The 16,340-nt window shown below is 32.9% G+C and overlaps 1 protein-coding gene across 4 annotated transcripts in view; it reads left to right on the top strand.

The window, feature by feature from the left end:
- Positions 1–1,888: 1,888 nt before the first annotated feature.
- LOC145247962 (multivesicular body subunit 12B-like) overlaps positions 1,889–16,340 on the top strand; it is a 169,945-nt gene continuing 155,493 nt past the window's right edge. Inside the window, exons 1-2 of one of the 4 annotated variants that reach the window (XM_080109611.1) lie at positions 1,889–2,111; positions 15,489–15,685. In XM_080109611.1, the coding sequence (XP_079965737.1) occupies positions 15,515–15,685 (171 nt within the window). In that variant the 5' untranslated portion in view covers positions 1,889–2,111; positions 15,489–15,514. The remainder of the gene's footprint in view (positions 2,112–15,488; positions 15,686–16,340) is intronic. The other 3 variants (XM_080109610.1, XM_080109613.1, XM_080109612.1) reach the window with 3 other exon arrangements.

Below are 16,340 nucleotides of genomic sequence, written 5' to 3'. Positions count from 1 at the left end.
ATAGACTTGACAAAATCTTCAGCCGGTGAAGTCTCTGCAAGTTTTAATGGGGGGGGGGTACATTAGTAGATTTTCGCTCAATTCAAAACAACTACTGTATTAGCCTATCTTGTGAGAATCATGTTATATTTTACCTCGGCGACAAAATATAAAAACAGAAAACGATATATCTCCTCAGCCTAAAATTAAGTATTTAAATTTCGATTTAAATACATAATCCAATTTAAAGATCATGTCACAATATATATATATATATATATATATATATATATATATATATATATATATAGCATAAGACGTTGACACACCAGTTCTCATCAAATCACCAAAGGTAACAACGTTGAGGCTGGTTATTACCAGATGGGTAACCATTTGGGAATTCTATGCACTGTATGTACTCTCCGCTTATCTCTGCATTTGTTTCCAGTCGTCCTGTACATACACTTCACTTGCCACTGGTATTTAACAATGTTGACTCAGGAAAGGTGTGGTTGGAGATTGTGCAACTGCTGCCACAAAAAATTTCACGCGCAGGCAGCCCTTCATCAGTATCCATTGTCTGTCAAAGAATTTCAGTAAATCCAAGAAAGTTAATTAAATTTCCATTCGCACAAGTAAAATCCAAGGAAATCGCATAATTGGAAGATGGTCCATTTTACCGTCATTGGATACTTTACCTTTCACCAGATTATCCATTCACGTGAAATCACCTTTTTCTTCACCATGTTCCCTCTGCTTCACTTTTTGTTATCGTCAAGTAAGATCTTTGACTTACTTGTAGTTTCATCAAATACTTGAAAGTTGAGTCCATATATATATATATATATATATATATATATATACACACACACACACACACACACACACTAGCAGGCCGGCATTGCCTCGTTGTAAAATATACTTAAATATGATATTTTAATTTATGTTTATGCAGATTTCATATTATTATAGAGCCAATTCTTTATTGATCATTATATTGTACCTAATATATAGTTGTGGTTTTAAAAGTTAAAAAATAAATATGACTTGGTTGCGATCAGCTAGAATAAAAAAAACTTATTGCTCTCCAGCTGTATTTGTTACCATCTGAGCTAAGTTCATATGCATATCAAAGCTTAAAAAATTAATTTACTTAAAGTATAAATGTACATTTGCATATGCATAGAAGTAACATGTTTAGTCTACTCATGCCTGCCAAGTTTCAATTTTTCAGTTTTGACCCCTTAGCAGCTATTTTTACCCGCTAAAAACCAAATCAAATTCATTCCATATGCCCAATTCCGCTATGTATCAAGTTTCAAGTCTGTAGACCAAAAATTGGCAGAGTAGTTTAGTAGAGACCTTTCTGTGCACGCGCACACACACACACACACACACACACACACACACACATACACAGAGGGTCACTTTAATAATATGTGCAGATATATCAAGAATGGCCTACATAAATGCTTATAAAGCTCTATCTTGTATTGTGCACTTTTGAAAAAAAAAAAAAATCTTAAATAGCTTATTTCATTATCAATAGAATTTTGAACTTGTGCATAGAAATAATGTGAAAACGATAGATTAATATAATGCATAAAAAAGACCCTGTCAAGTACTACCTTGTGGACCTAGGGCTATGACAACAGAATATTCTTTTTTTAGTTTTGACTCTCAAGTCTATATCCGACACAGTTTGACACAGTGAATCAACCGAGAACCACATCACTCTATATAAAAGCATAACAGATACACACTCGAGAGTCAAAACAATGAAAAGAATATGCTGTTGTCATAGCCCTAGTAATGAGTTACTCCACACTCCCAAAGAACTCAAATTGAAACTTCATCACCTGATGAAATGTTTCATAATGATAATGATAATATAACCGGAATATTTTTCAACCGGGGACATTTTTAACGAAACCACCGTTCATGACGTACACTTTCCTTCCGTTTCGACTGTAGTTTTTTTTTTTTTTAAACGCTTAATCGACGAGAGGGAACTGATTCTTTTTGTGACAAACATTCAAAAACAATTATCTAATTCTTTCTTCTCTTCTGTTGTCACATATTTATAAAAGAGTGTCCTTCTTTCAGGAATATTTACCAGTTCTTTGTGAATGGTAAGTAAAAATGACGTTTTGCCTTTTTCTTCAACTAAAACTACTTTATTAACCTTTTTTTTTGTTTTCGTTTTTTGACGGTTCGAATTTTTAAGGAAGGTATTTTTTTTAAATTAATAACAAAAGAAATAATTTGCTGTATTAAATAATTTAATTTATTCTTCAAAAAGGTTTTTAAAAATTTCATTTATTGAAATTATTTTTTTATATGTACGAACATTATTGGTCCAAATTTATTACAATTTATAATTTCTGTTCAATTTTCGACTGTCATATATAGGCATAAGCCTGACGAATTCTCACGAGGATGAAACTCGGAATATTCTGTGTAGCTTAATTGCCATTTATATTTTCATAACTTGTTATATAAAATATATAACGATTATAAGATTTTTATTTTTAATATTTTTTCAATCTCGCATTCCAAATTTAAAATTTAAAAACGGTAAATTTTTACGACGTCAGGTCAGCGCATTATAAACACCCCACCCTCCCCATCATAAGAACGGCTTTCGGAATACTTCCCCCTAACCTCGAAATCCGTTCTTAACATGGAGAGGTTGAGAGTGTTTATTCTGAAAGCCGTTCTTAACATGGGGTGGTTAGGGGTGTTTATACTGCAGTCGGGCAGGTCGTAAAAAAAATACAGTATTCATAAATATTTAATTTAATATTTGTTATGTGCATTATTTGTAACTAATACGCAAATATTTCATTACTTTGACGGAGAATCTCGAGTTAAGTCTAGAAAATGGATGAAACAATTCAGAAAAAAAGAAACTATAAATAGGGCAGACGACACTAAGCATTAGTTAAAAATTAAAAACTACAGTTAGAAAATTAAAGGTACTTATGCAGAATACGGACCGTACTGAAATAACGTTATTTAGAAAACTCTTCTTTAACATGGGAGAAGAGGATTATTGGGTTTGTATTACTGTACACATAGATTCGAAAAAGTTGTCAAAAAACAAATATATAACAAATAAATGTTATCAAAGGCAAGATAAGTTACTTTTCTACCAAACTGGATATATTTTTTGTGTTTTTATTCAATGTAACATATTTATTCAGCTCGAAAAACATAGTGTTTACCGATGTATTCGAAAATTCAAGATGGCGTCTCACACCCTCTTTAACACCGTAAGTTTGGAAAAAGGTGTTATAAATAAAAAACTATACAAAATACTGTTAAAAACCCGCCGAATATATGTCAACCTATGTCACGGTAACATATATTGATCGAGTTTTTAACAGTATTTTATCCGTTTTTTTTATTTAACATCTTTTTCCACACTTACCGTGTTAAAGAGAGAATCAAACTCCATCTTGAATGTTCCAATACATCGGTAAACACTGTATGGTTTTCGAGCTGAATAAACATGTTACCTTGAATAAAAACACGAAAAATATATCCAGTTTGGTAGAAAAGTAACTTATCTTGCCTTTGATAACATTTATTTGTTATATATTTGTTTTTTGACAACTTTTTCGAATCTGTGTACAGTAATACAAACCCGGATTATTTTGTAACTATTCTGTACTTTCACCTAACAATTTAATAAACGAAAAGAGCATGTTTTACTGTCCAGACCTTCGAAAAAGTTGTAAAAAATCAAATATATAAACAAATGTTATCAAAAGCAAGATAAGTTACTCTTCTACATAACTGGGTTGTTTTTTTTTTTTTTTACTTAATGTAAAATGTTTATTCTGCTCGAAAAATCAGCGTTAAAGTACGCGACCACAAGAAAAAATGGCCGCGTAACAAATACATTGGGGCTACCTTTTTTGTGATCGCGTACCCGTTGAACGTACTTGTTTTTCGAGCCGATTAAATATTTAAGTTTAGTAAAAACACTAACTACCTACCCAGTTAAGTAGAAGAGTAACTTATCTTGCCTTTGGTAAGTTTTTTTATTTATTTTTTTAACTTTTTCGAATGGCTGTGTATAGTAAAACATGCATGTTTAAATAAATAATAAAAAAAAATCAAAAATATAATGTTGGCTTTAAAATCGAAGACTGTTTCTTTGGTCATTAATGGGATTGGCTTGGGATTTTCCGTCAAAGTACTTAGGATTTCAGTTCTTAATACTGAAATCCTCTGGTTGCCCGTAATAAAATTAAATGTCAATTTTTTATTTTAAAAGAACTTTGTATGCTTTATTAATGCTGAGGTAAGTGTGCATAAAACTAGACCCTTTCAAATGCGCCGGCAGGGGGTGTCTGCGTCTGTCAGTTGAGGTATGAAAGCACAAAATGGATACAATTTTCAAATATATATATATTTTTTTCACCATCGGTACTCATGCAGAGAGTGATCCGTGCTGAAATAATGTTATTTAAAAAGCCATTCTTAACATGAGGAGGATGTTTTGTATCTATTCTGTACTTTCACCTTACAATTGAATAAAAAAATATAAAACTTTAAACGTGGAAATACGATTAAAAAAAAAATAGCGCGGATCACTCTCTGCATTAGCACCAAGCACCACTTTATCAATGAAAGAGAAAATAAGGAATACGTAAATAAACATTTTGTTTCATAGATGTAAAAAAAAAAAAAAAATAAAATAAAATAAAAAATAAATAAATAAAAAAAATCGGTCAATGTCAAGTTTCTTTCCAACTCTCCCCCAAAACTTTAAAATGACGATTTATAGAGGTTTTCGGTGGTACTGAAAACGAATATCACATTTAAATTTGGGGCAGATAAACGTGGGGGATAACGTAAAATGAGCACTCACTTTCTGGCCACCTAGTAATTTCTTCATATAAAGCAAATTTAACTGATATTCGTTTTCAGCATTCCCGAAAACCGGCACTTTTCTTTTTTTTTTTTACTAAGAGATTCGTTTTTTTTTCCATATCATAATCTAGGACGCTAGTTATGCTGTCAGTAAATTTACAAAAACATACTTGTTTCGTTCTTTTTTTCATTATAGAACTTGTATAGTTATTAACGGGTGTTTCTCAGAACTTGTATAGTTATTAACTAATTAGATTCTGTTTACATTAGAGGGCGGTGGTGGGGAGGGGCGAGTGGTGTTGTGGCGGCCGCGGTCGCCACAACACCACCCGCCCCTCCACAGACCCCTGCCCCCTGATGTAAACAGAATTTGAAATATTAAACGATTCTTCTGCTCAGTTAATGTCGGCACGTTACTTGGCGAAAAAGGTTAATGAAACTACAGAAGAGTCTCTATCACCGTTCTGTTTTAGTCTTTAATTTTCAAGTTGAAAGAGTCAATCCGCGGAGATTTTTTTTTCTTGTTCTCCCATAACGCTAGACACTACTTGTTTTTCTAACCGAATGTACGTTTTAAAGTAAGTAAAAAAACACTAAAAAATTTATCCAGCTGGGTAGAAGAGTAACTTAAGTATTTTTTACGACCTGCCCCAGTATAGTATAAACACCCAACCCTCCCATGTTAAGAACGGAATAAACACTACCAACGTAATTTTTGGAACATGACATTTATTCTGTTACGAGTATGTACATCAGACTTTTCTATATTTTCTTTAATTGCAGCTATGAGTGCCAATCTGAATGAGCACCATAAATATTTTGGATTCTAAGTTTTTTATTTTATTTTTTTCGGTGCTTATATTATAATAACGAAAAATGATTGAATTTCAAGTAAAATAAATGATACCTACGTAATTGTCATATCGCAATTTAAAAATTTTTTTTATTTTTATTTATTTATTTTTTTATTACATTTTCACCCCAAACAAGGCACATTGCCACTTTGATGTTGGGGGCTACTATCAGGGTCATAAGCTACAGGGGTACTATGTGGGGAGTTGGGCAGCAAGATGTCGATTCACGTTACACTTGAACTTCTGCATGTCAGTACAGTTGAGGGAAGCAGGAACCTGGAAGGGAATTCCAAAGTCTAGCGGTTCTGGGGAAGAAAGGCTCTCTTACATCTAGGGTTTGTCGGGGGAATTTACATCGAGGGGTGGGGTACAAGTATTTGCAGTTCATCGGAGCATTCACCGTTAAAATACTTGTAGAACAGGCAGAGGGATGCTACATTTTGTCGATGGGACAGGCTGAAGCTTAGATGACAGTTCAGGACCTATTAGGTTGGCGACTCTTTTTGAACCTTGTCTAGGAGCGAGACTAGTGGCAGATGCACCAGCCCAAATATGACAACAATACTCCATACATGGGCGAATGGTGGTCTTATAGAGGTACAGGATACTTTCAGGCATTAGTAGCTTTCTAGCATGTTAGAGAGAGCCTACTTTTTTCGCAGCGGTTCTGGCAATGCTCTCAATGTAGTTCTTCCAACTCCTGTTTCCTGTGAACGTTAGGCCGAGGAGTTTAAAAGATGTACTTTCAGATAGTCTTTGGCCATTGCTATTGGTGTTAGAGAAGGTTTCTTGTAGTTATTGAAGGAAACCAGTTTAGTCTTGGCAGCATTGAATGTGACCATCCATTTATGTCCCCATTCCACTACAGATTGGAGGTCATCCTCTAGTGTTTCTGCTATTTCTAGATGTGTGTTTGTTTTCCTGTCATGTCTGTTATAGAACGTGGTGTCATCAGCATATATGCCCATCTCACAGACAATTTTGTCAGGGAGGTCATTTATGAATAATAGAGGTCCAAGGATAGACCCCTGAGGCACTCCCGCATTTATATCATTGTTTCGATGTATGACCATCGAGGACAACCTGGATTTTTCTCTTATCTAAGAAAGATTTAATTAGGTTAAGTATTCTTCCAGTGATACCGTATGATCTGATTTTCCTGAGAAGACCTTCATGCCATACCCTGTCAAAAGCCTTAGATATATCTAGAGCTACTGCTTTACCCTCCCCTGCTTTGTCAAGTGAATGGTATGTACGCTCAGATTAGTTAGGATGTCTGTTGTGGAACGGGCTTGCCTAAATCCATATTGTTGGTTGGTCAGAAGTTTAGCATCTGTAAGGTGATGGACTAGAGCTTAGTTAATTATGGACTCAAATATTTTATCGAAAAGTAGGAGAATGGGGCAGTAATTTACTGGGTCAGTTCTTTCACCAGAATTCTTGAAAACTGGTACCACAGAAACAGTTTTCCAGCAGGCAGGAAAGCAAGATTCATTAAGGCATTTGTTGTAAAGTTTGGAGAGAACTGGAGCTACTTGGTGGAGCACTTTAATAGCACAGCCGGGATGAGATCAGGTCCACATGTTTTAGAGTGTAAAGATTTCTTATGATAGCATGCACCTGAGAAGGGGTGATTTTCAGATCGTCTAATGTGGCATCTGACCACAAAGGAAAGTCAGGGAGGGAGTGGTTAGCAGGGTCCAGTATGAAGTTGGAGGCAAACCGACTGGCAAGCATATTAGCCTTCTCGGTTGCTGAGCAAACAACCTCATGATTGATGAATAGTGGGGGAATTGTTGATTGCCCATTATTTACTACACTGTTGTAGATTTTCCAGAAGTCACGGGTTCCTAATTTCTGTGCTTTGATTCATTTATTTTTGGTGGTTTCAGTAAATTCTCTTAGCTGTCTCTTTCTTTCTTACAGTTACTTCTGGCTTCTATATACTTCTGTTTGTTTGAACTGGACTTATGTCGGTTAAATCTGTGGTACGCATGCTGCCTTTGCGCGATGGCAGCTGCACAAGTAGAAGTAAACCATTGGGGAGAGTGGGGCTTGCTATAAAACTTCCGCATTGGAACATGTGCTTCAATTGCTGTTTTGAACCATTCAGTGGTCTCATTTGCGCACTGTACAGCAGGAAGTGAAAAGATATTTCGCCATGGGGCGTCTCTGATGAGATCCCTGATGGCTTCCCAGTCAGCCTTTTTATAATATCTCGTTTTGAGCAATGGCTCTACAGTTTTGGCTCTAGAGTTTAGGGCGATTTCAACTATTATCACATGATCAGCATTCCCAACTTGGGAATGCTGATCATGTTGTGGGCAATTCTTAACACAATCATTGGGAACTGTGGTCAGAAAAAGATCTAAAAGTGATGAGTGTTGTTCTTGCTGGGCAGGGAAATGGGTTGGAAGCCTAACCATCTGATAGGGAGATGTAGAGAAGCTATGTGTAGTGCTACCAGCTGCATCTGTGTAAGTAGAAAATCCAAGCCAGTTGTTGTGGTGGATATTGAAGTAACCAAACACCTGCACTTGTGCGCTGCTGTCGAGGGGAAAGTGCTGTATCTATGTTGTCAGAGACTTTGTATCTTAGGATACAGTCCTGGGTCGAGGGAGAGCGGTAGGGAAAATAGTAACATATCCAAAAATTACGGAAAACTAAGGTAGAAAAATAATTAATGCAAAAGTTTTCGATAAAGCTTAAACGAGGAATAAAATTTGTCCGACACTTGGAATTGTGGTCATCACATGACGTAAGCAACAGAACTTAATTATCTCCCCTGTCAACTTATCTCCCCCCCCCCGTATTTTATTTTTTTTAATTGTAGCCTGGTTGACCAACGTCAAATCTACCTTAAAAAACTTGTTTAGACGGTTTTCGTGTGTGCTGAAAACGAATATCGCATTTAAAATTGGGGCCGGTAACTAATTTTCACGATATTGAAAATATCTTTTTCTGCATGTTTTATGTAACGCGGCGGCCGTCCCGTACTATTTATCCATATTTGTAAAATTGTACTTGGTTCCCTCCACCTTAACATTTTCCTTTTAAAATGACGACTTTCAGAAGTTTCTGGGTATGTTGAAAACGAATATCGGATTTAAATTTTCTGCAAATAGTTTTCCGGATATTCAGCAATGTAATTATTTGTTGTATGGTGGCCATTGTTGTACGCGCAAGCGTGCACATTGTTTTTTACAAAAAAAAACAAAAACTCATAAGTTCATAACTTCGTTTCTGTTTTGAACAAATACGGCTGTCGCGTAACATTACTACACGAAACTTGCGGAAAAGTATCTTTTCAGTATTATGAAAACTATTTGCGGCCTCAATTTTAAATGCTGTATTTGTTTTCAGCATACCCGAAAACCGCTAGTTTTTTTTTTTTTTTTTTTTTTTTTTTTTCAGGGGTATTCAAGGTGTCGCTAACAACGAATCTGATAATCAAACCCGTCGCAGGTTCACCGTTTGCATGGTATTAACCCCTGAACCCAGGGAATATTTTTTTTCGTTATTATAATATATATGCGCTTTTGTTTCTTTGAAATGTAGTTATACAGAAATAGTAAAATTCACTTTTTAAGTCCATTTTCATTTTCAGACTTTTTTTTTTTTTGACAGCCTGAAAAATGTTCATATTTAAAATGTTAAAAAAAAAAAAATAAAAGCTGATTTTAATGTGTTAATCGTTTATAAATTTATATTGTTAAATATTTCATTTTTTTCTAACTTAGAAATGTTGTTGCTTGACTGACGCACCAAAAAGTTGCCGTTGTGTATATTTGCAACAGTCAAAAATCGTTTTTTTGCAAAAGACGTAATTTATAGACGATTATTTTATTTCAAATTTCGGGTTTGTTTTACAATAAATAACAAACCGAAAAAGTAGTCAAAGAAAAGCTACGGTGCTTATTTAAAATTACACTTAATTAAAAAACAAAACCAAAAAAAAAACACGCAAATCTTTATGTACTTGTCACAAAACGATGTCATATTCCAAAAATCACTTAATCTAAAAGTATTTTTTTGTGTGTGTGCTTGTTCAGATAGTCGACAAATCGATTGTTTATGTGGTTTTAAACAAAACAAAAAAAAACAGTACTTAATTGTCATGTCGAAAATAGTAATATATCCCAAAATTACGAAAATTCATCCAGTAGAAAATTAAAAGTAATTTTTACGGAAAATTGAGGGAAATGGCATTTTCCTTAGATGTGAACACGTTAAAGATTGCGAATACAGGGAACATACTTATCTCTTTTCGCTATTTTAGTAGCTGACGTGCACGTGCAGTTTTAAACCAAAGCAATATTTTTTATTTTTCTAAAAACACAATAGCAGTTCTAAAATTTTCGTAATTTTTTAATATACTATTTTCGACATAATTAAGTACTGTTTTTGCTTAAAACCATATATTTGAAAAAATCGATCTGTCAACTCTATTTTAGTAAGCACCCCCCTTTTTTTTTTTACTAAGAAAATCAAATTTTATGACGAAACGAGGCACTATTTATTTATTTATTTATTTTTATTTTTTTAGATCGGCAATTTTATTTATCGGACATAAATAAAGGGAGGGGTGACAACTCAATTTGAACTACCGAGCCTTTTATTATTGAAATTGTCAACGTTTTTACGCACTATTAGTCACTTCATTTTATTTTTATCTTATAATTGTGCAGACTTCTTACGGATGCCAATAATCGCTTTAATCTAATCGGGGAAGAAGCAGCTTATTTGTAAAAAAAATTATTTTTTGGCAGACGTTCACGGGTGCTGCTCCCCTCTGTGGCCCGCCGGCCCGGGTGACAAGATCACAGTGTAGTACTAGTAGTATGTTCCGGAAGATACTGCAAGCAAAGACCATTGCCCTTGTGGCAATCTTTTGGTCCATGTAGCGGCAACCCAGCTGGCAAATTACTATCCAGCTCCCCCCCCCCCCCTCGGGAGCTGGTCCTCTTCCCCCTCCCCTCTCTCTCCACATTAAAAAACGGCCTTGTGCCTAATTTGCTCAGTGGGGAAGCAAATAAATACAACCTCAAGCGAAATACGCATCGGCTCTAATTTTGTACGCAGTTCGACTGAGGGAGCGCCTAGTTTTTCTTATTTATTATACCTTTTTTATTTTGGCTTGAACTTTGCGAATTATTTTGTTTTTGATTTTTTGAAATACATATCGGGATCAGTAGGAGATATGAAATGGTCTCATCATGTCGATGAGGTCATGTTGTATAGAGAGGATTATAAACATGAAAAGTGAAAAAATATTAGATAATTTTGAAACCTTTTTTAAAGCATGTGAATGAAAAATATGGCAGTTAAAAAAAAAATTCCCAATAAGCTTTGAAAAACAATGTTTTCATTGAACAATTGAAATTTTTATTTTTTATTTTTAAATAAAAAAAATTATTAAAACAAAAAGTGTTCTCGTAGAGTAGTTTTTATTTTATTTTATTCAAGAAAATAAAAGGATGTACATGCATGCAGTCATGCACATGCACTTATTCAGCCATGCTGAAATAATGACGTTATTTAGAAAGCCATTCTTAACATGGGGACGGGAGGGGGTTGTGTACCTTGTACCTATTCTGTACTTTCACCTAACAATTTAATAAAAATAGGTATCGTAAAACTTTAACCTTGAAAATACTATTTAAAAATAGTGCAGATCAATAAGTGCACTTGCAACAAATAACATTTTACTGTTTCGATCGACGACATTCCATGGGAGGTAGGTACACGCTAAAGATTTTTGTATTTTTATTTATCGCCACAAGTGCTAATTTGAACTTGCACCAATTTTCCTGTTAATAATTACCTATAACTATAATCTCCGACCCCCCCCCAAAAAAATATTAAAAAAAATATTAAAAAAAAAATTTAAAAAAATTAAAATAGTCGCAAAGTTCAACTCAAAATAAATAAATAAACTAAAAGACACATACGCAAAAATTCTTTCCTTATAAATATAATTGCTCCCTAAGTCGAACTGCGTACAACATCGGAGCCGATGCGTATTTCGCTAGAGGGGTAACACCGTGACCATCGTCATATTACGGTAGCCACGGTAGCGCTCGTGTACGTAAGCCATCAAGTTGCAAAATCGTGGAATATTGGAATTTTATTCTATTTAAATCTTTCAAAAAAAAATTGTTAGAATTGTTTTTTTTTTTTTTTTTTTTTTTTTTTTTTTTTTTTTTTTTTTTTGTAATTTATAACATTAAGGAATTTTTTTTTAACATAGCATTAATTTTATATACATTTTTTTTTATTTACAACTTCAATGTAAGTAAATTTTTTAATAGTTTTATATATAAAATAAATATTTTTTAATTATTTAAACACTTCAGCTTTATAAAATGTTCCAATTTTTATGGACTTAAATTTTTAATTTCGGAACATGAAATATGAGAGAGGAGGTACAATAAAAAAAAAAAATCCCTCATATATTTAAGGAAACCTACTTTTAAATATGTAAATTAAATAAAAATCGAAAGTATCGAAAATTTCATGAAAATCTGACCATTAGGTGATTTTTGCTAGATTTTTTTTAAACGGGTATATTTATAGCTTCAAAATCATCACGACATAGACATGTTTTAAAGCGTCGATAATGTAAACACGATTTTAGTCCCGCATTTTCATTATTTTCGTATGTTGCAAAATTAAAAAAAAAAATTAGTTTGTTTGAGGCTTCTTTTAAATTGTATAAAAGTTAGGATAATAATAAATTAGTTACATCGTGTTGCAAAAATATATTAATTATTTAAATTCTTCAGCTTTATAAAATGTTGCAATTTTTATGGACTTGAAAATATCATGAAAATCTGACCATTAGGTGATTTTTGCTAAATTTTTTAAACACGGATATGTTTACGCCTTCAAAATGATCACTACATAGGAACGTTGTTTTAAAACATCGATAATGTAAAAACGATTTTAGTCTCGCATTTTCATTATTTTCATACGCTGCAAAATTAAAAAAAAAAAATTGTTAGCTTATTTGAAGCTTCTTTTAAATGGTACAAAAGTTAGGATGATGATATTAAATTAGTTACATCGTGTTGCATGGGGCAGGGTATTAAATCTGTCTCGCGTTGGAGGTACCTATTGATCACTTCACATGATTTTTGGAATATAACGTCTTCGCTCCGATTTTTTTCTGTTTGTGTTAATTAAATGCAAATAAATAAGCACCTCTTCCGACTACACGTTTCTCAGGTATCACCCAATTCGGCACTTGTACAGTTTAATCGAGACATTAAAAAAATGAAAATATCGAGGAAAAAAAAAAAAAAGGTTATATTGTACTTATCCGTTATGAAACGAAGTTCTCCGAAAAAAAAAATTCACTTAATTTCATCAAATAGTTTTTATTTTACAGCAAAAAAACAATTTGTTATGATACCGAGCAAAAGGTTCGATTTTTAGCAAGAAAAGCTAGTAATAAAGATGGGAGGGAGTGTCGGCGCTTTAACTGGAGTTATCTCCCCGTGGCATGTTCAACAAATTTCATAATGCTGGCTTCAACATACTCTCATAAAAACGTTTTTCTGCTTTAAAATAAAACTACTTGATCAAATTGAAATTTTTTTTTTCCGGGGATCTTCAGTCCAAAACGGATACGTACAATATAACCTTTTTTCGATATTTTCATTTTTGAATGTCTTAATTAAACTGTACAAGTACCCCCAATTCTTACGATATTGTTTAGCCATTAAATCATTAATTGAACCAAATCGTCATAAATTTATAACTAATTTGGTTAAACTGTTTCATAGCAACCATCTGTACAGTTCAAGAGAACCGAACAAGGCAAGCTATTACAACAATGTAGATATTAATTTAAACTTGACAGCTTATATGTCCCTATTTCTTCACCTCCCCACAGTTTGGTTTTTAATGTGGGAAAAGTCCAGTTCTCCTCAAAAAGGGGCATTTTTAATTGAGGACCAAAATTAAAATTGTCTGGGTGATCATTTTACATTGAACTTATAAAGGAAAGTGTACCTTCACTTTAAAATATTGGTTTAAAAAATAATCTATTTTTCTGTGTGCAATTATTAAATCCGTAAAAAAATTTTTTCAAAAAACACGCCATCCCTGCCAATTTTTTTTTTTTTTTTTTTTTTTTTTTTTTACTGTTTTTTATCTAAACTTATTTCGATCCATGGCAATCATCAAAAAATTTTTTATAAAAGTTAAAATTTTTAGACGTTATAAAGCAACATTCAATTTTATTTCAGGATAAGAAATACGTTTTCGGATCAACAATTTTATAAAAAAAAAAAAAAAAAAAATTGTGCAAAATCCAAGCAAGATTTTTGATACAATTGGGCATTAAATTCAATATTTCAATGAAGTTTCAAATATTAAAACAAAAACTATGAATACTTTTCTTTTTTTTTTTTATTATAAAAAAAATATTAGCACTTGTGCACTACTTGGATGGATTAACTTTTTTGATTTTCAGGTTGAGCATAGGAAGAGTGGACAGACAGGGGTAGACAAATTTCAAGACCGAATTGAAAATGAGTGTTTTATTAATTACAAAAAGAAAAGTTTTGAGTTTATTATGGAAAATTAAAATTTTTACAGTAAAATAGTTTTCTCAAAATTCATATGCATTTTAATAATGTATGATGTTTTATTAAAAATGAAATGTCTATTTTTGCTAAAATCAAGCAAAAACTCAATTTTGTGTCATAAGTTTCTTATATTTTAATTTCAGAAATGTGTTACAAAACTTTGTTCATATTTTATAATAAACAAAATAGTAATAAAACTAGTTTATGTTATGTTTCTTATTTATTAAAAATAAACTTTCTAGCAAAAGACAAAAAAAACAAAAAAAAAACGCATTTTTGATTTAGTTCTGAAATTGCATTTATTTGCCCCTGCTTTGCAATCTTCCCATGTCCCAACTGAAAACAAAAATAAGTCTGTCCGAGTAGTGCATAAGTGTCTAAAAGTATTTAGGTTCCTTTTTATCACAAAATGATTACACCTTTATTTTCCCTCATATTTTTTTTTTTAAGAATTTTAAGTTTATTTTTTTTTTTAATGTCATAACATTTTTAATTTTGAGTAAGTTCCTATTTTAATTTTGTAAATTAGAGCGAAATAGATTTCAGCTGGTTTTTTTTATGCACTATTCTCAGTGTTAAATCCACGTTTTTAGCAAAAAACAAAAAACAAATTTAAAAGCAGTAATTTATAGCTAGTTGGCTCATCTACGAGACACATTAAATTGTTTACTTGTAGAAAAAATGGCGTCCATGTGAAAATTGTACTTTAAAAACTGAAGGTGTAAAGGGAGATAACTGAATAACATTTGTAGTTTTTGAAACTAGAACTTTGACATGGACACCATCTTTCTATAAGTAAACGTAAATATGTCGCAATTAAGTAAACTAGCTATAAGTTATCACTTTTAATCTGTTTTTGTTGTTGCTAAAATATGGTTTTCAGCAACATTAAGTCATTTGTAAAAATAGTGTCAACTTATTCCATTAAATAATTGATAAAACTAAAATGGGAACTCTGCATTTCATATATTATTTAATTTAACAATGAATATATATATTTATCATAGTATATAATGTTATTACTACTAATACAAGGATTATATTAAATGTTTCCCCTGGTCACTTTTTATTTCCCCTTTTTAGTCTCTCTTTTAAAAAGCCAAAAAAGTCAACTCTTTCTTTCTTCTTCTTCTTTCTCAATTCTGGTCAATCCCCAAAACCGAATTGCACGCATCAGGAACAAACCTTCACCGAACTCTCTTAATGGCTCTCACGAGGCCAAAAAAGGAGAAACTGAGAGTCCGGAGCAAATCCTTCTGTTCTTCGTTGAAATTGCCTTCCTTCCACCTCAACTTTTGTAACACTCTCCTGTGCCACAGAATCCAACAGCCGCCGCAGGAGTCCACCTCCTACTCCTTCATATCTCTGGATCCTGTGAGTTTCTCGCACACACCACTGCCTTTATCATTCCCCCCACCCACCTTTTTATTATTGTTGTTGTTGGCTGAAAAAAGGGATCATTATTCTCTAAATTTACTTTTTTCTCTCCTGGGTCATCCACTTAGCATGAGATTGGAACAAGGTGATACCTATAAAAGATCTGGCAAGCATGCAATTGTTGTATCCATAAAAGTAGGGCGGGTATGATTCTTTCTCTTCTATTCATTTCACGTCAGTTTTCTCTTTTTTTTTTTTTCTTTTTTTTTATATAGGCGTCACCACTTATCAAGGCCGATAGGCCACTCAAGGATAAGGGTTAAAGAGTGTAGAGTAGTCAAAAGGACAATATAGTAATCAATAGTAATCGAAGTTCGGTAAATTTTCTAACTTAAATCAGAAACTTGTTCACGTTGGACTTGAAGACAACCATATTATAGATAGCTGGAAAGCAGGAAAACAGAAGACAATTCCACAGGCGTGCAGTTCTAAGAAAGAAGCTTTGATCATAGAATCTATGTTTAGGTTTAGGCACAGATAAAGAGTGGGGAAAATTATTGATAATGTTTTCAACTAGTCTAGTGTTTCTTGTGAAAGTTTGGCAAGGGGGGACCATAGATTGAAGCTCAGTCGAACCCTTTCCATGAAAATA

The sequence above is a fragment of the Euprymna scolopes genome, chromosome 26 (genome assembly GCF_053919585.1).
Source record: "Euprymna scolopes isolate OS-2025 chromosome 26, ASM5391958v1, whole genome shotgun sequence".
Classification (NCBI taxonomy): domain Eukaryota; kingdom Metazoa; phylum Mollusca; class Cephalopoda; order Sepiida; family Sepiolidae; genus Euprymna; species Euprymna scolopes.
This window is presented reverse-complemented; position numbering and strand designations above follow the sequence as displayed.